We start from the raw sequence: 24,851 nt of genomic DNA, 5'->3' as shown, positions 1-24,851 counted from the left end.
ACTCCCATTTTAGACATTTAACAAGATGTAATTGCTCTCTTTGTCTAATGCTTATATTATATGCATGGCATAAGTGCTCATTTGCATGACTCAAGAATGGAGATGTAAGAAGTAGTTATTTTATCACTGATTAAGAAATCATTAACAAAGATGATTATCACTGATTCACCTCTTTGCATCTTTGATCAAAGGCACAAATTTCATAAAGATTGAGTATTCCAAGCACCATTCAGATACATCTTTTTCTGTAGTGATATAATTTTTATCAGCTATTCATAGACACTTACAAGATGATGTGCCCCCTTAGTGTAGCTAATCAGGATATGGTGCTTACTTTGATTTAGATTTCCATGTTTTTTTTCGGTTCTCTATAATTCTGATTTCTCTCACCCACTTTCAAAAGAGAAAGGACAATTATTTATTCACTTATCCAACAGCCGTGTGTTTTAAAATTAACTTTGTGATTAGCAAAGTTAAGCATTATTTGATTTAAAATTGAATAAAAAAGGTAGAATCTTTGTTGTCAGAATTAACAGATTAGCAGACAGTTGCTCAGTTAGCTTGTGCTTGAGGACTACTTCCCACGTGCTAGCCATTGTTCTGGGAAGTCTGGGTACAATAGCAAAAATCTTAGCAATGAGAAGCTCATGTGTCCTCCATGGAGAAGTAGCAGGAAGTGAGGACAGTATAAGGTTGGACGGGCCTTTCTAAGAAAGTTCTGGTTCATCTGGAAGGTAAGGGTAGGAAGGAACCAATTGATGGCAAATGGCAGGAGTGCGCGGGGTTTGATGTAGATTAGTTTGTAATTTTTGAATAAGAACATTAAGGAATTTATTTTTAAATTAATGACGTGAAGGCTGTCACATAAATTAAAGTTTTGAGGTGATCCAGGAGGCAGTGGACAGCAATGGAACAATTTGAGAGGAGGATAGGGAAAAGAATAGTATGCAGCACTAACTTCTGAGAGAAGAGAAATTGCAAACTAGATAAGTGCAATAGGAGAGTTAGGCAATATGGGTAGTCTGCATGTAGGTGTGCTGAGGTCAACACTGGTGTGTGGGAATTTTCATTCCAATACACAGATGTAAAGATTCAAAGCTTCCCCCAAGTTGACTAGTTTTCCCTATAGGATTGTGGTTGCTACAAAGAGCAAAATAAGAACATTGATGGATTTGTAATAGTATAAGTCGTAGGGTCTAGACTGACAAAGAAGAAAGCAAATAGGGAGAGGAGTTAGAGGAAGGTTGGCAGGGTAAAGGAAGTAGGCAATGCACATATCACTCATGTGGATGAATTTGAAAGTCATTATTGTGGTCTAACAAGTTAATTTCATGTGCTTATTACAGAGTATTATAGAGCATTAGAGAGATGTATTATTAATATATCTGTTGTGGTTAATTTTCATGATCAGTTTGACTGGATGAAGATGCTTCAAGGATCATTACATCACCACACCTATAGGAGCTGTGGCTTTCCAGAGATGAGTTCTGGCCTAATGAGTAGATTTCTGATACCCTGATGGACTCACGGTGTGATGGTAGTGGAGCTGGGCCTCGTTGGAGAAAGTAGGCTCCTGGGGAAATGTCCTTGGGAGTTATTTGTCTTAGTTTCTTCCTGAATCCCACTTTTCTCTGCTTCTTGTTCTCCGTGAGCATTTCTACTCTGCCAGGGTACCTCCTGTCATCATGGGTGACTGGCACCTCTGAAATCATGAACCAAAATAAGTCTGTTCTCCTTTAAGTTTTTCTGTCGTTTCGTTCATCACAGGTAAGAGGAAGTCAATATATTTAACAGATGTTTATGTATATGCATCTAAACTCTAAATCAAATTTTAACATTGAGAAAATGTGCTTTTGTAAACAAAAATAAAACATTTTGTCACTGTACCAAGTGCCAAATTATGGAAAGTAATGATGTCAAATAGCAATGCAGGGTTCTGCTGCCATACACAGTGGTCACATTTGGAAGTGTGAGACGTTAGGATAATCCCGGGTTAAAATTATGAAGAAATCAATTGATGTATCAGGAATAGCTGCATTTAGTGTATGAAAGAGGAGATGAGAGAGGAGTCCAAGGAGGTGATGGGTTAATTTTTTAAATCATAGCTCATAGCTTGTGGTAAGAAGACCTATTACTGGGTTTATAGAAAGATTCAACATAAAATATGATCACTTATAAAGCATAGAATTTTTATCTGAGTTTTTTCTGAAGCTATAGAATTGTTAAAATTCTCAAGGATAAAGAAATTAGTTAAAATAACATCAAAGCAATGAGAAATGGACATATTTTTACCTGAAATATATTAATGAATCAATATGAAACAATATTAAACATAGAAATAATGCATACAAAGCATTATTGAATTTGTTAATCTTAATCTGCTCATCAAAAAGAAATTAAATTTCCGCTGACTCTGAGGAATATTTGGTTAGTTTCTATTATACTTTCTATTATATTGGTGAAAATATTAGATAATTCCCCCACCAACTTAAGCATACCATGTAATACCTCCAATCTAATGTAGGTGGAACTGCCTTTTCTCTCCAGTGACAGAAACCTTTGATATGCTTCCGTTAACTGGAAAAACAATCATTTTTGATAACTTTCCTGATCCTTCTGATACATGGGAAATCACTGAAACCATCGGCAAAGGAACTTACGGAAAGGTTTTTAAAGTCCTGAACAAGAAAAATGGCCAGAAAGCGGCAGTCAAAATTTTGGATCCAATCCATGTGAGTTACTTTGAGGGATTTTAAAAGAGTGTGTTCATTTACTTGCTTGTTTCTACATATGAATATACATGTTCATGTGTGGAGGTGCATGTGTAGGCAAATGTGCTCATAGGTGCCTACAGGTGCATAAGAAGGCCAGAGGGCAACCTCAGCTACTATTCCTCAGCCTACATTTACATTGTTTTTCGGGGGAGCAGAGTTTCTCACTGGCCTAGAATTCACTTCTTAGGCTCACCTGGCTGGCTAGGGATCTGCCTGACTCTGCCGATCCACCCAGCTTCCCCAACTCCGGTTTAAGAAGAATGCACCACCACATTCAGAATTTTTACCTGGGTCTAGGAGCAGTGGGAAATGGACTTGGTTTTTCTGCTTATGAGGTAAGCACTTTACAATTGCGATATCACCCCAACCCCTAGCTTTTATTTTTCAAATCTCTACCATATTTTTCTTAGTATTAAACACTTACATAGTCTGAAAGAATCGTACATTGGCTCACTCACCACAGTGTCATCCTGGTACTTTGTTACATGTGCAAAACACATAAGTAAAGGAACAATCAGAAAAATAAGCAGAGGGTGAATTATTTGCTCCGCCTGTTTATTATATGTTTTGCACATGTAACAAAGTACCATAGGTACCTAAGCAGATGCATCAGGACATAAATGCAGCTCTCCACAATAAAGCACTTTACTGAATTGAGTTGTTTGAATAGCACCGTATTTAATTTTTTTTTTTTAATGTCATAGAAACAAACTCTTGGGTCTAGAAGTTCTCCTGAGAATCCGGTTATACAAAGCTCAGTCCATTTTTCTCATACTCACTTGGGCTTTTGGTACTATTCCTCTTAAGCCAAACTGGAGAGGATTTTAAAAAGTGTTAAATTGTACAACGACCACAGTTGATACACCAGCGTACATGGGGGATAGCTCACAGGCTCTGGGATGAAGAGATTCAAGCAATTATTGACCTCTGAACCTCTGAGAGAAGGGAAATCAGTCTTTTCCAGGGATGAACCCCCTGTTAGTTCATACAATTCAAAGTGGTCAGTCCTCAATAGACAGGAACAGCACTAAAAGTAATGTGTGTGTATCTCTCTCTGTGTGTTTGTTTGTGTGTGTGTGTGTGTGTGTGTGTGACTGTGACTGTAAAGAGAGGAATAACTCATGCATTTGAGAGGGAGTGGGGGACAGGTACAGGAAGTGGAGTTGGAGGCATGAGAGGGAAAGGGAAGGATAGAAATTACATATTTTACTTATGTATGAAATTTCAAATATTAAAAAATACATATTTAAAAAGTGACATTGTTAATAAGTTTTCATAGAGGAAAAGATACTGAATTTTGTTCAGAGAAGGGAATTTTACATTTGCCTTCATGTTCTCATAGCAGAAATGGTGTTGGTTGGTTTATCAGGGTGATGTTTCTCATTGAAGAACTGAACTTCCTGTACAGCCCTACTGTTCTCTCCAGTCACCAGCAGGGGTTCCCTACACTGAACTGTACCTAACAAGAGTTGGCAGTTTGTGATTATCTGAGCCTTCTAGAAAAACTAAGTTTCCCATAACATGCAAGTGACTTGAATGAGGTCAGAATCACAGATGCCCCAAGTTCTACTGAGGGTCACGTTTATTAAAGAGTCTTGCACGCACTGTGGAAGTGTGCCAAGGTAGAAATGATAGATTGCAAGTGCACACAGCTGTGCCCTTCATTTTTACTGAGTTCTAAGCATCAGGATCAAATCCCCGGTGAATGAAGTAGTTCATTAACTGAGCCATCTTTCCAGCTTTCTACTGAGTTTTAATGAAAGATTAACAACTACAGTAATTAATTTGTTATTTTGCTGATTTTATTCTTATCATAGAACACATGCATTTTCCTAAAAATTATTTATTCTTCATTCATCATGTTACATCATACATGTTTCTCTTATTGTGTGTAAGTTGTTGCATATAGACATGGTGTTCTAGAAACACACCCAAGTGATTTTCCAGCTTTTTATTCAAGTATTCACTCAGTCTGCTTCTGGTGGATAGCTGTCAGTTAACTTAACCTTATATTTGTATCATATGATTTAACACCAGTTCAGTATTTTATGTAGAAATTTATTGCATGCATGATAGGTTTTTGATAACTTCCAAACATACCGTGTTCTGAACCAAAGAAACTAATTTTTTAGTCTTATTTTCAAATCAGTGTCTTTGCCATTATGATCAAATCACTAATACAGTGCAAATAAAATCACCTGGAGTAGTTCTCCATTTGTACGCAAGGATAACCTTTTATTTCTTCCTTTTACAGTTTGGTTAAATTAATACAGCTTGAGGAAGCATTGAATTAGTATAAAAATGATAAACTCTATCGACAGTTTAATGAGAGATTTCAACACAGTGTTACAAAACACAATTCCAACAACTATGACCTTGCTTTAATGAAGTTAGAATAATATTAATATTCTAATATTATTTTATTGGCATAATATGTGTTTTCTCATGGTTGTCTTTTTATGACCTGCTTAATCCTAGGATATCGATGAAGAGATTGAAGCAGAGTATAACATCTTAAGAACACTTTCTGATCACCCAAATGTGGTCAGATTCTACGGGATTTACTTTAAGAAGGACAAGATAAATGGAGATAAGCTATGGCTGGTTCTTGAGGTGAGTGCCCGCATTGCTTGTGTGATGAGATTTGTATTGTGGTCTTGGAATGATTTTGTGTTTATGTTACATCTTCAGCGTGCAAAACCTGTGTTCAGTATGTTCCTTGTTGCTGATGTCCTAGTATAATGTACCATTTGGGGCACTGGCTTCTTAGACACATCAGAAAACTGAAAGTCTACAAAGACCACTGAGGATTAAAAGAAAATAAGTCCATGATGAAAGACTAAAGAAACTAAGGTGATTTTGTCATACAGAAAGAAAAGTTACAAGGGAATGTCATCATAATATATATTTTTAAACATATTTGGCCAGGTGGTGGTGGCATACACCTTTAATCCCAGTTCGTGGGAGACAGAGGCAGGTGGATTTTTATGAGGTTGAGGCCAGCCTTGTCTGCAAAGTAAATTCCAGGACAACAGGTGCTACACAGAGAAACCCTGTCTCAAAACAAACTAGCTAAATAAATAAATGTTTAGGTAATATGTGAATGAAGTTCTCTGGTAGGGCTAGAATATAAGAAGATATTAATGCTAAGTAAGCCTCCTTAAAAATAACTGTGTTAATGCTTCATGTAATTAAAATAGTATAAAAGCAAAAATGAGGAGGGGGGATGGGATAGGGTGTTTCTGGGGGTGGGGAAATGGAGAAAGGGGATGACATCTGAAATGTAAGTAAATAAAATATCCAATAAAAAAATTAAAAAACTAAAAAATAACTGTGTTCTTATTTGATCTTTATTAAAAGATAATGACTTATAGAACTAAGTATCTACTTTTATGCAGAAAAAAAAATCTTATCCCAAATTGCTATGTGCAGCAGTGACAAGCTCTTTAGAATCTGCAGAGTGTGGTTTCTTCTGCTACTGAGCAGTTCTGAGGCAGGTTACTGAGAACCCACCCAACCCTAAGGTCACTGACTGCCAGTGGTAGAATTCAATTTTTCATTATTCAAGTAATCATTAATTCAAACAAAAACTTGCCCCCTGGAATTTTGGCCAGCAGAATGGTTCAGAAAGTGAAGGTCTGTCTGCCAAGCCTAAAGCCTGCATTTGATAACTGGAACCCACGTGGTAGAGGGAGGGAACCAACTCTTAAAAAGCATTCTCTGACCACAGCCTTTATTTGATGAAGTAACAGCATAATCTTTTCTGTGTCAATTACTGTCTCAGTATTTGATTGTCTCTTGCGAACATCTATTTGTTTTCCTGGGGTAGTTGGTCTTTGTGCTGCTATAACAAAAAATACTTTATAAAAAAGAAAAACAGTGCAAAATAGTGAGACTCTGCCTTCAACTCAAAAACTGACATGAAAACCAGGCACATGAACAAGAGACAACAGCAAAAGCAGTCAATCCAAAGAGCTGGTAATATAATACCAAAATGTCCACTTACCTTACCAGGACCACCTTGTCCTGCATAGCCCTTGATGTTGTATAAAGCTGTGCTGAGAAAACTAGCTGAGCCTCTCTAGTCTCCATGGTACCATTTAAACATCAGGAAGATTTCTCATTCAGCCTTGAGACCCTGTGTGCCTAAGTCTAGAGGTCTGCCTATATCTTGTCTGTTTCTTCCGCTGGTGACCTGGGTGGATCTTATTCCTGGATCCTTGGCCTCTGTCTTGGATAGGGTTTATTGCTGTGAAAAGATACCATGACCAAGACAACTCTTATAAAAGAAAGCATTTAATTGGATCTGTCTTACCATTTCAGAGATTCAGTCTAGTGTCATCATGGCAGGAAGCATGGCAACATGTAGGCAGACATGGTGCTAAAGGAACTTAATCCATAGGCAGCAAAAGAGGATTGTCTTCCATAGGCAGCCAGGATCACACAGACCAGACTTAAGAATACATATGAGACCTCAAAGTCCTGCTCCCACAGTGATACACTTTCTCTAACAAGGCTACACCTCCTCCAATAAGTCCACATCTCCAAATACTGCCACCTCCCACGGGCCAAGCTTATTCAAACCGCCACAGCCTCCTCCTTCCAAATTTACGTCTCTACATTGCCTATCATGAAATAGTATGGACATAACTCTTGTTAACCACTCTAATGATGACCTTGATTCCTTCTGCTTGTTTCTAATGCAACAAGAGAGCCACTCTCTTACCAGTGTGTGTGAGGCACACTCAGACAGGCTCCTGGATGCTGATACTTTGTGTGTTGGATAAGAGGGTGTCCAATCTTATCATTGGATGCTTCCAGATGACCCGTTGTTTTCTGACTCTTCCCTTCTGCAGAGGCCTTCCCTCTCTCATACTGCATGGGGTTAATCTGTTGTGGCAGGCACATAATGAACCTCAGTGAGCTCTCCAGGCTGTAGCTTCCTCGGCTTCACTGCATCAGTTCTGACATGAGGATGTCATGTGATTCCATACATAAGAGTTGAAATCTCTGGCCCATCGCTATCCCATTTTCTGTTTTCTTTATCTTAGACTTTTTTATTCCTTTATTAGCATTTAAATAGATATTCATGAGAAAGAGGAAATTAACCTGTCTCTCACCTGCAACCTTTATATTATAGAACCTTCAAAAATATAAAATAATATTTTCAAGAAGCTGTTAGGATTCTAAAGAGGTATGTTTTGTTATATGACATTTATAAAATTTAAATCACTGCTCCTTAGTATTAGACAATTTATTATTTCAAAGCTGCTTCTTATTTTCTACTATAAGATAGCTTTATATCTTAAATTACATACTAAACAAAGACAAACTTTTATTCATGTAAATTTAATTCTCCAAGTAATAGAATGTAAATTGTGAACTTAAATCCTTTTTTCTTGACATTAGTGAAGAATTTAAGAGTCTTTACTTCAGTTTTGCATTCATATATCTGAGCTGTTATGCTGTGTGAGTCTTGAATGCATTTTTGCATACACATCAAATAGTTTCAATACGTGTGTTTAGCTTAAAAACAGATTGTCAGTGAAATAGAGAACTGGGTTCTCTGGCTGATATGGATCTGAATGGGCAAGAAAACAATTTTGCCCAGATGTCAAAATAAGATCAGTCCTTGCCTTTTAACCTGTCAAACTTTTATTCTGGTTATACTGGTATTTGTTAGTATAAAGCCTTAAAACTAGGGTTTATTTGGACTGAATTGAAGTCTGTCAATAATAGTTAAGTGTGGGGGTGTTTGTTTGCTTGCTTTTTACCTTTTTGTTGTGGTTATTGGTTTTTGGGTTTTTTTTGGGGGGGTCTTTATTTTTTTTTTTGAGAAAAGGTGAAATGATTGACCAAAATAGCTTTAGTGGATTAAACTCACAAAAAGGAGTGTCATTTTAGCATAATGAATTAATAGGGTTCTTTGAATTTTGTCCATATGCTTCACTATATAGAAATGTTGAACATTTCCCTAAATGGCTTGAGAGAAGATAACAGTGTCATTTAATAAACTAGCATGGTGACTGCTCTTCATTGTCAACCTGATTGGATTAGGCATCCCTTGAAAAACACTGCTCTGGGTGTTTGTGAGGGGAGTTTCCAGGGATGAGTAACTAAGGAGAGTCCTGCTTCCAAGGTGGCTCCCACTATGTATGTCCTGGGGTCCCAGAGTGAATTAAAAGAGCAGCCAGGGTATCACCAGCATCCATCACTCCCTCTCTGCTTCCCAACTGAAGGTACAGTGTAATGACCTGCCTCAAGGGTTCCCTACCACCATGGACCCCTAGCTTGTGAGCCCAAATAAATCTCTCCTCCCTTAAGCTGCTTTTTGTTGGATATTTTATTACAATAATGCAAAAAGCAAATAATATACATTTCAAGAATCTGATCTAGCTGAACTAACAAAGTTGGGGTAGGCATAAAGAAAGTGAGAAGTTGGTAAACTGGATATAATTATTATAATTTGAATATGTAAATTATACTAATTACACATACTCAGAAGTGGCTAGAAGTACAATTACCTTATTTGTAAGTGTGAATGGTGCAGGTGTTACTTAGAGGCACATTTTACAAAATTGGCTGTGGCATCAATACTTTGTGCTCCGAAATGACTGATAATTATACCTCTTATCATAATAAAACCCAAATAAATTATTTTACATTAATATATCCAAAGACTGGGCAAAGAGGGGTAATGTTACCCAAAGAATCATGCTAATAACACTCTGCTTTTAATGTGAGTCCCTATAAATAAGGTATGTGCTGGAGGGGTTAATCTGAGCTGTGAGTGACAAGCCTCAGGATCCATCAGCCTGCCAGGTGGAAGGCCATGCCAGCAAATGCAAATGCCTGTAGCGGCTTGTAACTCAGGCTAACTCTTTTCATTTAAATTTTAATCCAAAACTGAGATTGTTGGAATAGAAATTCTCCATATCTTACTCAGACAGTCTATTTTTTTTTACCGTTTTTTTTAAAATTATATTTTTCAAGTTGATCGCTTTCTTTTATTTTCATCCATTCTATTACTCCACAAATGTCTGGGCATCGACAATGCATCAGACTCTTTTCAGGAACCACTTCCATTTGTCTGATCTGTGTGTTCATTTGTGGTCTAAAGTTTCTGCAGGTTAGTGAAAGCAGCCATTGCTTCCTGATTCCACTTAGACAAAACCACTTCATAAAAAGACAAAGGAGTCAGGGTAGGCGGTGGCTCCTGCTTTGTCTGTTGTCTATAGAACACCTGTGGAGGTTTGTATTGTCACAGTATGCTCTATTATTTGTCATGATGCACATATACAAGCAGGACAGGTGATTTTATTTGTTTTCCCCATGCCTCATTATGTAATATATCAATATGTCTGTCCTGCTTAGTAAGATATAGGTACCACTTTTGACTTTGAATTTTCTTAATCCCCTAGTGTTTACTATTGAGGTCCATAAAGAAAAAGGGTGGTGTGGACCTGATGAAGCGAAAGTGGGGTTAGGTTTCTGAATATTTTTATTATCCATACTGGGGAGACTAAAACAACAGAGACATATTGACTTAAAGCATTTCCATCAATCCTGTGCCGCTGTTGAGCACAAAAGAAGGCCTGATATTTTCCTGTAATTTCTGCTTCTTGGTTGAACGAACAGCCACATTTTAACTACAGAGAAAAACCCAGACTCTGAAGCCATTTGCTCAGTATGCCTTTAGCTGTAATAGAGCCAAAATTCAGAAGAGGACATCTTTCTGTTAAAGGAGCCTTTCTAGCCTAATGCATCTCTGTGCTAATTGCTCCCTCCATGGTGGTCCTACAGAATGTGTCCTGTTCTTCATCTCAATCATTCCTGATTTGTTCATTTGTAATAGTGACACTGCTTTCTTTCATGACCTTCCAAGTCTAGAAATTTTTCTCTTTGAAATTATGTCCCTTTCAGGAAATCAAAGACTGTCAATTACAGGTGGTGTTTGAAAACACACACACACACAAAAAAAATCAGTAAACTGTAACAAAGCCTCTCAAATATACATTGTAGGTCACTGAAGTGGTCTTCATACACCACGTATTAGGCATTATTGGTTATTCTGGGTTTTCTTATGCTTACATCTAGAAGTAATATAAGGTCTGCCATAAGGGAGGAAAACAAGAAAATAAAAAAGACAACACAGTGAATGAAGGTTTTCTATTTGTTCAGTATTAACACATTTATATTATGTAGCTAGGAGGGGTTGCAAAATCAGGGCAATCCTTCTGCTGTGTCAGGAGCAGGACAGGAGTGGAAGCTGGCTCCAGCTTCCTCTGGTAACCCGGTATTGTTCCTTCTTCCCTGTGGCAGCTTGTGATTGCAAGTGGAGCTGCAGACTGACAGCATGATTCCTTTTATGCTCTTGGGGCTGAAAAACCATTCCCAGCTCTCATCTTAAAGGCTGTTATTTCATGTGTCTGCCACAGAATAGACAGTGATTACCTGGGGTCGTTTCATTTATGGTTTTGTTTAAAAAGCAAGATGGGAAAAGAGCCTAAGTGTCCTCCTTTATGCCGTTTGTCCTAGAAATACATAAATAACATACATAAGTCTCATGGTCCTCCTTGCCTACTGTATACATTAGAGCTTGCTAAAGTCACTGTTGCTTGCACAAGAGTGCCAGTTTATAGTGTTACTTCAGTGATTGTGCTGCCAATTGATTAGTAGGTTTTCTTTACGTACATTAAAGTATTTCATCTGATAAATTGTTTTCTTTTGTTAAAGGTTTTTAGTTATCAAGTGTTTCCCCAAGAATTTTAAAACATCTTAGAGTAAGAGAACTGTTTTGTATTTGGATTCAGTTTCTGGAGAGTTCCAAAATACATCTCAAATGAATCAGTTATCAATGATACCTTTAAACCATTGATTTCATAAAGCTCACATGACATGCTACACAGTATGTGAGCACACATTGAAGAATGCCTCTTAGGTGGTGTCTGCTTTCATAATTGCTTTATCATGCTTTTGGCATCTAGAATTTAACATGTAAATACATTTTATTGAAACTTGTCACACTTGGAGCAGACCCTGTCTATACCATAGGAAAAGCTGACCTGTTACTGTGCACACATGTGCATTTGTGTGGATACCTTTACAGAATTTATATCTAGTCAGTTGTTTGTATCCGGAACTCACCTCTTACATGGGGCTGGCCAAGGCTGGAGGCTTTCAGTATGGGACTAAGATGAACTTATATTAGAGGTGATTAGTGTAGTAATGGAGTAGTAATTTATTTAATAATAATAAATTAATTATTGTTGCTAGTGATACAAAGAGTATAAACAGGCATGTTAATAGAGAATAAAAGAGAAGGCCTTTGACAAGGAGTGACAAGGGACCTGTCATCTTAACTCTGACAGAAAGGAGATATGATTGCAGAAGCTTTCTTCTCCGCAGTATCCTCCAGACATCAAGTGTGGACTGCTTGTACCAATGAAGGAGGAAATTTATGAATGGAATTTGGAAGCTATTTAATTTATTTATTTTGAGACAGGATTCTCTCTCTATTATATAGCCCTGGCTCTCCTGGAACTCATTATGTAGGCCAGGCTGGCCTTCTCCCATCTCTGCCTTCCAAATACTGAGATTAAAGGTATGTGCCACCATGCCCATTCTTGAAGACTCAGATAACTTTTATCTAAGAAGACGCTGGAAAGCACTCTTCCAGGTTCTCCAGTTGGCAGAGAGCTAAGTGGTAATCTTCATATACACAGACAGAACACCAGACAAAACTGCACAAAAATACAGCATCTTTCCAACAGCAGGAATGTGCTGAGCATTATAAAGCTCGCCTTTATTCTTGGAGGCAAGCCTATACCACAGGCACCAGAAAGGCATCACTTAGGAGGTGTTTGAGATTTGGAAGTCCCTCCACAAGTTCACCTATTTGAAACTAGTCTCCACCTGGTAGTGATATTTAGGGAAGTTGTGAAACCTTTAAGCCTGGTTCTCAACCTTCCTAGTGCTGAGACTCTTTATTGTAGTTCCTTATGCTGTGATAATCCCCAACTATAAAATTATTTTTGTTGCTACTTCATAACTATAATTTTGCTACTGTTATGAATCATAATGTATGTATCTGATAAGCAAGATATCCAATGTATGATCCCACTTTCCAAAGGGGCCACAGCCCTCAGGTTGAGAACTACTGTTTTAAAACATGGGTCTTAGCTGGCAGATGTAAGCCACTAAGTCAGGTGGTGGTAGAAAACCAGTGTACTTCAGAATTATGGCTCATCCCCACCTCGTCTCCAAATGAGCATCGTGTGGTCCTACGTGAGAAGCTGTGATACCCACCATGCCTTCCTTTCCAGAGTGAACACACCCTCTGAGCCATGAGGCCAAATGAAGCCCTCACCACTGAAGCTGTTTCTGTCACATATTTGATCACAACGATGAGAAAAGAAATTAATGCCGAGATCAAAGTAATTCTGCCTAACTGAAAAGATTGGAAGAGTGTTCATAGTTAGAAGAGGCCATGCAGTAAACTTCCTCCCAAAGGAGAAGAGTGTGTACGCAATTAAATACATGTGAGAACGTTTTTGGACTAGAACAAAGTGTGCTGGTGTTGAGCCAAGAGCAAAGCAGAGGAGGGATTAACTGCTGTGATACAGCAGTGTGCACAGGGTGAGCATGCTGCATAGTGAGGTAACTATACCTGAAGCATTTACTAGGGACCCCAGAAAGGTTGCAAGTTAGAGAAAAGGTTAAATTAGCCTTATGAGAAGAACTTCCCGGAAGGCTTGAATTAATCTATAAATTAATTAGTTGCCTTCCAGAATGAAATTTAGTGTTCATTCATGTAAGACAGTAAAACCCAGAAATTCAATATCATAACATTAACAATAGCCAGTTCCAGTATTAAGTATATATATATATATATATACCTAATATATATATATATATTTACATTATACATATATGTACATATACATTTATACATATATACACATACACAAATATACATACATATATATGAACAATGTGAACCAGTCAGAAGAAAGTGTGATCAGTAGAAAGAGGCATTGGAATTAGCAAGTTAGAACTTCAATGTTGTTAGACATTTTTTTTTTTAAGGAACATTAATGAAATTGAAATAAATAGAAACTGTAGAACACTAAGTGGAACTATTAGAACTGAAACAGCAGTCACTATGAAAAGAAAATAAACCATAACTACTGAGGTTAACTTTAGATGAGATATGTAGAAAAACAAGTGAGTGGGCCTGAATTCAGGAACAACACAGCTGTACACACTGAACTATACTGAGATTTATCATAGACAAAATGCCAAAAACTGACAGTGAAGAGAATCATGAGCAGAGCAGAAAAGCATGCATTATACACAGGAGTCTAAAATTTCCTAAGACACCCTGGAATGACATCTGGGAAGTCCTCAGTGAAAAAATGATGTCATCTTAGAATTCAAGACCCAGCTAAATTATTCATAAATTATGCTTAAAATAAAGACAAGCATTGTGGTGGTTTGAATGAAAGTCACCCCCCAGAGGCCCACAGAGATTAGCACTCTTAGGAGGTGTGGCCTTGTTGGAGTAGGTGTGATCTTGGAGGAAGTGTGTCACTGGGGGTGGGCTTTGAGGTTTCAGATGCTCAAGCCAGGCCCAGTGTCACTCTCTCTTCCTGTTGCCTGCTGATTCTAATGTAGAACTCGCAGCTACCTCTCCAGCACTATGTGCACCTGAGGATCACCATGCTTCCTGCCATGGTGATAATGGACTAAACCTCTGAACTTTCAGCCAGACCCAAATAAGAGACTATAAATTTGAAAGAGCACAAACAAGCAAGGGTACATGGGAGGAATAAATGGAAGAAGGAAATAATGTAATTATTATCAAAATTTTGAGTTCTGTTTTAATATTCCCTATTTGACATTAGCACCAAACCTTTCTTACTTTGATGATGGCTTCCCTTAGAATTTGAACACATTTTTCATTCCTGCTTTTATGCCTCTGTCTGCCAGGAGCATCCTCAGTGTCCTCTCACATACAGTTCCTGTTGTCTATGGTTTTTTTTTTTTTTCATATCTATAAAATAGCATTTTCTTATTTCTTCCTTTGTCTCACAGTGTGATTGGAAACTGGATGTTTTAGGTAATCCTTTTGTAGGAATTGTAAATGCCAGTTCTCTTGGAGGACTTACTGTTTTGACTTGTTTAGTAAATACAACTAAATATTTTAATAAGTTGGATTTCCCCTTATGTTACTCCTTAGAGGCCTTGTTTTGGCATGTTCACAGTTATCTAGCAATGACAGTGCTTTCTCACAGGGTTTTCTCTACCTTCTAGGGTTGGGAAGTGTGCACATATATGTGTGGGTGCATGTGTGTACCTGTGTGGATCTGTGGGGACCAGAGACATAAGGTGTTATTCCTTAGGCTCTGTCTGCCATTTTTGTTGAAACATGGTCTCTCATGAGCAGAGACTCTCACCACCTAGGCTAAGGTCAGAAAGCCCCTGGGATCTTGTTGGATCCACCTCCCCAATTTTGGAATTACACATGTATGTTACCTCGGCTATCTATACATGAGTTCTGGGAACCAGACTCAGGTCCCTGTACTTGTAAAGCAAGCATGTTACCAACTGAGCTATCTCTCAAGCCCTAGCTAGATCTTCCTTTGATTTTTCTATTAAGCCAGTCTGCTTCTGTATGACACCAACCTATTGAACTTCACTCTACTGTATGCTGATTTCTCTATAGATTTCAGCAATGCCCTGGGGCAAAGAATTCCTTCACAGTTTGGTCAGCTAAATGCAGGCACACTTTCTGTGAGTAGTCTTGAGGACCCAAACAGAGTTCCTAGCTGTTTCTTTGATCCTGCCTCCTGCACTACATGGTCTATAGTTAGGCTGCTGCTTTCACAGAAATCCACACCACCTTTCAATTACTAGCCTCTCCACTATTTTCAAAAGTTTTCTTAGATTTGAACATCTCAGTCTCTCACAGATAATATCAGGTACATTGGGGAGGACTTTGCAACCCTCCATTCTTATGGCATCCTGTCAACAAAATCTCTGGTCCACTGCTTCAGAGCTGCCAGTGGGGCCAGGGGTCCACATCATATGTTCTTGCTTCTTGAGCAGAACTCTGGACTAAGGAAAAAACACCTCTATCCTCAACTTGTCTCTTCTGGCCTTATACATTATACCTAATGAGCAAGCCTGGGAGAGAGTGAGCCTGCTCACCAGATTTAGGACCTCCATCCTGTGAATGGGGACATAGCAGAGGAAGGAAACCCCTCGTCCTTACCTGTGATGTAGCTTCTACTGAACAGGTGTGGGAGCACATGAGCAATGCATGTAGTCTGCATGCAGCTATGTCCCTGTTACTTCAAGTAACTCTCTGTTTTTTGATTTTTTATTGATGTTTAACTTACTAGATAGCTGCATCCATGAATTCTTTATACTGACATTTTTTTGAAACTAGAATCTTTTGAAATATTTTAAAGAGAATTGGATTTATTGAACATGTTTTGGAGGCCAGCCTTACACTGACAAAGAAAGACAAAGACATTACAAAGAACGAGTCTGACATTCTGCATGCAAGCGCATTGTCTGACAGGGATTTGTTCCAAAATACTAGTTTGTCAAAATCTTAAAACAAATTTGCTAAAATAAAATTTCTCAGACCATAATTGCATTTAATAAAATAAAACTGGGGGATGGGTGGGAAGCAGGAACCATGAAGCTGTGTGTTGAAATCCAATGTCCATGCTTCAAACACTCTCAGCTAGTAAGAATAATAGAGATCTCACCTAATAAAATGGACCCACCCAACTTAAATATAAGTGAGCACTTCACAGCGACATTTATAACATTTGGGGAATGTTAAGTTAAAAGCATAAAGAAATTCTATTTGACATAATATTCATATGGCTGAACTTACAATGGCTGATGATGCTGGGAATCAATGAGGTTTTGAAGCAAACTGAACTCTTGCCCGTTGCTCATGGCAGTGTAAAATGGGGCGGTCACGGTGAACGTGTACTGTGAGTGTGAGCTCTACCTCATTCCCCACATGCACTGATATAGATGCACATCTAAGGAAAGACTCAAGCATGAATGTTGGCAATGCCTTCCTAAATGAACAGAACAAAACTGAACTAAGCACAGGAAAATGATGGTGCTTCAGTGACTCAGGGCAGAACACGGTCTATTTCTGCAGATGACCTCAGAAGACACTGAGAACAAAACAAAAGGCAGGAAAAGCAAGAATTTCTAACTCCAGATATTAACAATTCTTTCTTTACAATCTCACTTTCTGTCTCAATAGGAATAGACCACATTCAGAAGGTCTGTAAAAGCTGCCTTTTGAAAGTGCTGCAATGTTGCTTACGGAATGACCTCACTGTTGTTTTGGCTTACGTCTGTTTGTTAAGAGAGTTGAGATTGCTCTCAGTTTATGGAACCCTGATTTAGAAAAATTATCCCTCAATTTTGTTTGATTAAAGAGCTTCCAGGATCTATTTTCAGATTATCTTGCAGAGATATATACTTTGGAGGGTGGGAGCTATAAATGCCTATCATGAATTCTCTTCCAGTCTATCTTGGAGATGTAAAATTGCTTAGGTTAAATATAGCACCCTTCATTCTTCTGGGTGCTGTTCATTTTATTTTGATGATCTATCATCTAACTAAAAAATATCTGCAGTTCATTTTTTATATTTCCATTCTTTTGTTCATTAAAAATTGTCATGTTTCACTTTAAAGTTTACTCTAGGTCCTTCATAGGGATGACGTTTAGACTAGTAGAGACAGTTCATTTCATCAGGACAGTATTTGAATCTTCACTGTCAGGGAGAAATCAGAGTTTGAGCCATGACAGGTCTGGTCGGGAACTCTTTAAGAAACTGAGCCACAAAGTCATCAGTAAAACATTGCCTTTTATTCTCACAGTAATTTCCACACTTTTATACTCCATTTGTTTTCTTTTTTTCATTTTAACGTAACTCTCCAGTTCATTCAGAAATAAAGTTTTGCATTCCTCAGGTTAAACCAACTGTTGCCTATAGCTGCTTGGGAAATGGATTCCTTGGATAGAAAATGTACCATTGAGGTTAGACACATCTGGAAGGAATTATGGAGATCTCCTAATCAAGGTCTAGGCAGAAGTTTCCCCGTGAGTCCACAATGGTGACAGGACCACAGTGATGTCCTGGGTAGGCTGTGCACCCTGCAGCCTCTTGACCTCTGATGCTAACCAGTTTGCCCTCTATTAGTCAGCATCTACTTCAGAAGGAAGCTATGATGAGGGCTGAGATAAATCAATCTAGGGATAGCATTAAATCATTAGTTGTCAGTGTACGTTGTTTAGCAGAGTAATAGCAGGTTTTCCCTAAGGCTTAGGGCCTGTCTTGCCACAGGCTCTGGGCCCTGATTACAGCAGGCATGAGCCCCATCTTGTGGAATGGGCCTTAAATCCAAAGGCTGGCATTTTCTCCTTCTCTCTCTTCATCGTTTCCCTGTGTCCAGATTGAGAAGGATGCCTACTGCCAGGACATCCTGGAGGAGCTCACTGTAACTGGTGCAAGTGGACAGATTTTGCATGATTTCAATGTTGCCCTCTCTACAGTTTTCATTATGACTGGTTGTTTGGTTGGCTGAGTGATTGAATTTTATATCCAAATCTCTACTTTCTAAATATAAAATATTTTCATAGCATATTATAATACAGTATAAAATACCAATGAAATTAAAAATGAGGGAAATAAAGTTCCTAAATTTTCAAGCATACTGTGCCATCTCTAAATAAAATCTAACAATCTGACTTTCATAACTCTATTCTTATCAGATAGTGATTTTGATTTTTTAAAACTTTTATCTGGAAAAAGCAAGTGACTATGCTCTTTGAAGATAGTTTTAACTAATATGACTCCCCAAACTGGATTTTATTGTTTGTAAAAGATACTAAGTCCTAAAAATTAGATGATAAATAATTATAAATCTTGTGTAAAACATTATTGTCTGAATTTCTTAGGTAACCCACACTTTCTTTTATGGGATTTAAAACATGAAATTTAAACAAAAATGTAAGTTTGAAAGGTAAAGATTGCTTATTCACTTTAAATTTCTATATTTATATTTTGAGACATTTTGTATGTTTATTCTTTGGATAAAAAGGCAACTTGCTACTTTTCTTGTTGTAACAAAGTATAATGCTAAAGTAGCTTAAGGGGGGGAATTGTTTATTTGGGTTCATAATTTGAGGGGACAGAGATGGGTATGTATGGTGGCTGCATAGCGAGGCAGTAGCTCACGTTGTGTCCACAGTCAGGAAGCAAAGATGAGCTGGCGCCAGCAGCTTCCTCTTTCCCTTCTTTATTCAGTCTGAGATTGTAGTCTATAGAAAGGATGATGCCACCCACACTGAGGGAGGCCTCTGTCCTCAGTTAAATTGTTCTGGAAATGCCCTTATAGATATACCTACATGTTTGTTTTCTTTGTGGTTTTATATCTATTCAAATTGGTAATGAAATTTAGGTCATGATGGGTATTTGTGATTAATAATTTCAATGTATAAAGACTGTGATTGTGGTCTCTTGTCTATTATTTTATTGTCTGGAAAGATTTGTAATTTTTTTATGTTGTTCCATTAAGCCTTAGAGTGGAAGATAATAAAATTTTTGAGGGGTCATTGGTGAGATCATAGAATTCTTCCATAATTAACAGTCATGTCTTTCTTCACATATTCTTGTGTGGCTCAGTTGATCTTTCTAAAAAGAACAATTCACTTTTCAGCATTGCTTACAGCCACATTTTTGTGTCTGTCATGGTGTGGATCTGGATCTCGCTCTGCAACCTTGTTTAGTGGCTCCTGCACTGCCAAGGACAGTGTTCATATTTACCAGTATGAAGAACATTTTTCTTTATTTACCACTAAAACCTCTCCTATTTTAGTTCAAATATACGCACTTTAAAAAAAAAAGTTTAGTAAGCCTAAGTAGAATCATAAGGAAATGATATAATTTCCATCTTATGAGGCTCACAAAATATTATGTTTGGAGAAATGCCTAATCATTCCAATAACGAGAAAGATGGAGGCATTAAAAAAATTGATAAAACTAAACTTCACCCTCCAACATACAGTATTGAATTTCACAAGGCACAGTAGCCACAGTAAAAATGTTACAAGTAACCTGGAGGGAACTACTCTCTGCCTGTGACGGCAGACTCCACCCATGCTGCCGGCCTCTCTGGACTGTGTGGACACTCCTCATATGCGTCTCCTATCTACATACAATCCACGATATTGGATGTTAGTCCTCTAATTAGGTTGTTGTCATTTATTTTAATCCTGGCACTGTTGGCATTTTGGCCTGAATGATTCTGCTTTGTGGAGGGTTGTTCTCTGAGCTTTTGGATGGTTGGCATCACGCTCACCATTAGATGCCAGGAGCAATTTCCTAGCCCCAGCCAAAAAGCTGTCTCTAAGCATTGTGAGGTATCCCTGAGAGTGGATTTGAGAACCAAAAGTGTCCTCCTTGTCATCTTTGATCTACTGGAGTACCTGTCTCCACTCTTTGTACACACTAATAGCTCAGTAAGTATTTGCAGAATATGAAGAAATAAATTGTGATTCTTCAAAAACACATTTACCTTTAATTTATTATTAAGATGGATTCATATCTGTATGTATTGTGTCAAGAATATTTCCTGGGTCAGCACCTCACTTCACGTTGGGTATAAGCTTCAACTCTGAAGGTCTATTGACAGTTAGTGGTTGCTGGGGAAGACTGCCATTTTTATTCTATTGTTCATGCTTCAGTAAATAATTTCCCACTCATGCAAACAACTCTAACTACACATGGTAAGACATACACAGAGTGAAGACAGGGAAGGCAGGAGGGTGATCTGTTGGGAAGAAGGGTTTCAACAAGAGAGGGCTGAGGGCTGAGGGCTGAGGGCTGAGGGCTGAGGGCTGAGGGCTGAGGGATGAGGGGTGAGGGATGAGGGATGGTAACTGGAGTGAAAATGACTAAAATTCATTATATCCATGTTTAACTCTATGAAAGAATAATAATGAGCCAGTTAAAAATTTAACCAAGAGTAAATTGTTTCTGAGCACACACTGGAAAGTGGTTTAATTTTTATTGAATTCATGTTAGGTTTGTGTGGCCCTTTACTGTGTTAGTGCTAGCTGCTGGGCTTTTGCTTACTTGCTTGTTCAATGAACAAATGTGAGGTTTCAAGTGGTTTGGGAATTGCAGAAAGATTGAGCTAAAAATACAGATCATAATGGCATAGCCCTTTACTCAGATGGCCTCTGTCCTGAGATTTTTACATTAGAGGGGTGTGCTTGTTGCCATTCATAAGACAATAATGATACATTACCTAATACCCCAAACCGATAACAATTCAGGCATTTTACATTCAGTAAGTAAAAAGTGGTCCTCCATTCAATGGTATTCACCAGATAGAAGGAAGAAGCAAAGGAGGAGGAAAGAGGAGAGGAGGAGGAAGAGGAGGAGGAGGAGGAGAAGGAGGAGGAGGAGGAGGAGGAGGAGGAGGAGGAGGAGGAGGAGGAGGAGGAGGAGGAGGAAGAGGAGGGGACCAACATTCAAACAATATTAAAGAAGCAGTGGATGGACCTGAAATTTACTATGCTGAATCAAAAAAGCCAGAATTCAGGCTTCTTCACAAACATAGTGGTATCAACCTAAACAAAACAACCAGCCAGAAATTTTCTCCAAATACTGATATTTCAGAACTGTGGAGCCTACTATGAGAATGCAGCAACCAGAGTGAATTCAGGAATATTCAAAGACATTGAGAGTAGGAGGCAGCTTTTAAAGATAAAAAGATTTGCACTATCTGGGTGACATGGGCCTGAGCCTGAGCAGGTAGCTCTAGGCAGATGTGCCTGAGAAGCCACTTTGTTAGTGGTGGCATCCAAGCTTGTGGTCCTGACAGCTTTGGGTCAGAGGTGTCCTCCAACAGCACTGCATAAGAGTCTTTCTTTTTTATTTTTGGTAGGGCTAACAGAAGTGACTCCACTTTAATTGGGAAACGTTCATATTTCTTTCACAAAAGTCAGACCCAGAGTGTGTAACCAGAAATAGCTACACATTTAGAGGAAGGGGAGAAAGGAGAGGAGGAGGATGAAGAAGAGGAGGAAAGGGAAAGAAGGAAAAGGGAAAGAATGAAGGAAGGAGAGAGGGAAAAAAGAAAGGAAGGAGCTGGAAATGGAGTCTCCAGCTTTGCTTTTCAGAATCCTGCTAACTGCTGACTCGCTCTAGCACCTGGGTCTCTTAAAGGGCTAGCCTGTATTTTAGAGGACTTCATTTCTTTTCAGTTCTTGCAGAATAATTTTGTAATACAATCTGCCAGCCTATATTAGAGGCAGCCTGACCTTGTATGGTGCATGCATATATCATCATGTTCTTCTTCCTGATACAAAAGAAAACATAGCCCTTGAAATGTCAGACTGTACATAATCCCATATTAGCTGGAAGTTCACTTTGAGTGAAGAAAGAAAGCCATTATGAATGTGCTTCCATTTCTTCATCTTTAATACGGAGATAGTGATGCTTACTTCCAAAAAATGATGAGGTTTATGGATAACCCATGCCAGTGTGTTAGGAATGTGCCTGGTACCCAGTAAGTGCTGGATGCAACTTGTCTGGTACTATCTAATCAAGACATGTTCAGCATCCCAGTAAAACTCAACCATATTAGAAAAGATTTTGGAGAAAATGTATTCAATATTTTAAATTAGAATGCTAAAAATACATTTGCTTTCACTCCTCTTCCCTGCCTATACATAAGTTACAGGGTCAGAACGGTGGCTTATGGGGTCCCAGGCAGTGATGCTATGACACAAAAGCAAGTGATGAAGGAGGGCCAGTAGATCAGATCTGGGGCAAGGAAGACCACAGATAAGAGCCCTGGCTAATGGCAATGCTGAAGGCAGGGACAATAGTTTGTGGCATCAGGGTATCAAGGATTTGCAAAATCTAAGCATCCTTGTGATGTTGTCTCAGTCCAGGACCATTCAACCGCTGACCTCTCTTCTCATATCCACTGCTGTATCGATGTTGGTCCTTTTTGCAATGAAGTGCCTCCTTTGAAAGTTTTTAGTGGGACTCAGTGTTTCCTAATATTGTAGAGCCTAGATCTGAAATTTTTCTCTACCATAGTCTTTCATCTCGTCTTATTCAGATTCTTCCTGCTTTGTGTACAAAGAAGGATGCTGAAGAGCATAGGCAACGTAATATTCCAAATTGTTTCCTAGAGTGTTATCTCTCATCTTTACTTCAGTGTACTTACCAATTTTGCCTAAAAGAGGGTTTGTTTCTTTTTTAAATTAGTGCACGTTTAAAACAATGTATATCCATCGGCACCCTTGAACTATATTAACTGAAATATCAGAAACCAGAATAGCTTTTGAGGCTTACATCCTAAATTGGGGAATACATTTGTAGAATCACAATTCTTATCCTTAAATTTAAGTAGAAGATAGAAGATTCTCCTCTACAGAGTAATTTTGGTGAAAACTGTGTTCTAGTTATCAGTCCTATGTAAGCAGAAATCTCTGCTCATTTCATTTGTGAGATCATAAAGCTTAGGAGAATCATTTAGGAGGATAATAGAGGAATTTTTTTTGGAAACATTTTAAGGAAATTTAAGTTTTATAGTAAGAACTCTAAAACATCAAATGTTTTTTTTAAAGAAAAGTATTTATGATTTTATTAAAAATATTTACATGATGTTATGAATAATTTAGAAAACAAGCAAAACATAATAATAAAAGAATGTATCATTTGTTATATTACCTCTTTTTTCTCTGCTATAGAATTTTTATTCCTATACTTCTTTTTTTAATTGGATATTGTATTTATTCACATTTCAAATGTTATCTCCTTTCCTCATTTCCCCCCTGCAAACCCTTTATCCCACCTCCCCTACCCACCTACCCACTCCCACTTTACAACCCTAACATTCCTCTACACTGGGGCATCAAACCTTCACTGGACCAAGGGCCTCTCCTCCCATTGATGCCAGATAAGGTCCTTTCAGCTCCTTCAGTCCTTCTCCTCCTAACTCCTCCATTGGGGTCCTGGTGCTCAGTCTGATGGTTGGCTGCAAGCATCTGCATCTGTATTGGTCAGGATCTGGCAAAGTCTCTCAGAAAACAGCTATATCAGGCTCCTGTCAGCATGCACTTCTTAGCATCCACAATAATGTCTGTGTTTGGTGTCTGCATGCAGGATGGATCCCCAGGTGGGGCAGTTTCTGGATGGCCTTTCCTTCAGTCTCTGCTCCACTCTTTGTCTCTGTATTTTCTTTAGAAAGGAGTGATTCTGGGTTAAAATTTTGGAGATGGGTGGGTGTCCTATCCCTCAACAGGGGGCCATGCCTAACTTCTGGACAGGTTCTCCCTCCACTCTGTGGGGTATTTCAGCTAATGTCATCCCCATGGGTTCCTGCCGGTAGGATTTGCTGAGGAAGGCAGAGGCAGGGGGGAATCATGAGTCGAGGCCAGCCTGGGCTACACAATTTTTAAATGGGCTGGAGAGATGGCTCAACTGGTATAGGCCAGGCTCACAACCCAAAATATAAAGTTTCTATTACCTCTTAAGAAAATACCATTTTAAAATTTAGGGAAGTTTCCTAATTTTTTTGGAAGCATGTTCATTCTTTTTCTCATTGATAATATGCTTACATATATAAAATATTACCCAAGGAGTAGATCCATCAGTTGTTCAGAAGCTGAAAGGAAAACTCACTTTGTTTCAGGCAGAATGGGAATGGTGACAGTAGTGAAGAATTGAAAAAGTGAAGAGATTTCTTTAAAGATCGCTATTTAGTATAAAAAGCATTCATTCTTTTTAAGTGATTTCTTTTTTATTTTAATGTTATAATACAATTCCATCATTTTCCTCTTTCCTCTCTCTGAGTGTTCCCATCCGTCTTCCTTGCTCTTAAACTAAAGAATGCTTAGAAAGTCTTCTCCTGGGCTAGCACACCAGTTGATTATCCAATATCAATGGTCAGCCCTGAGAGCATACATACTAATATATATATATATATATGTAAAAAAAATTTATTTTT

At 38.3% G+C, this 24,851-nt stretch overlaps 1 protein-coding gene across 1 annotated transcript in view; it reads left to right on the top strand.

Annotated features, from left to right (window-relative positions):
* Window positions 1-2,564: 2,564 nt before the first annotated feature.
* The window catches only part of Myo3a (myosin IIIA), a 186,567-nt gene continuing 164,280 nt past the window's right edge, over window positions 2,565-24,851 (top strand). Inside the window, exons 1-2 of the mRNA XM_034510582.2 lie at window positions 2,565-2,732; window positions 5,253-5,387. Of these exons, the coding sequence (XP_034366473.2) occupies window positions 2,565-2,732; window positions 5,253-5,387 (303 nt within the window). The remainder of the gene's footprint in view (window positions 2,733-5,252; window positions 5,388-24,851) is intronic.

Source organism: Arvicanthis niloticus, chromosome 8, assembly GCF_011762505.2.
Source record: "Arvicanthis niloticus isolate mArvNil1 chromosome 8, mArvNil1.pat.X, whole genome shotgun sequence".
Classification (NCBI taxonomy): Eukaryota; Metazoa; Chordata; class Mammalia; order Rodentia; family Muridae; genus Arvicanthis; species Arvicanthis niloticus.
This window is presented reverse-complemented; position numbering and strand designations above follow the sequence as displayed.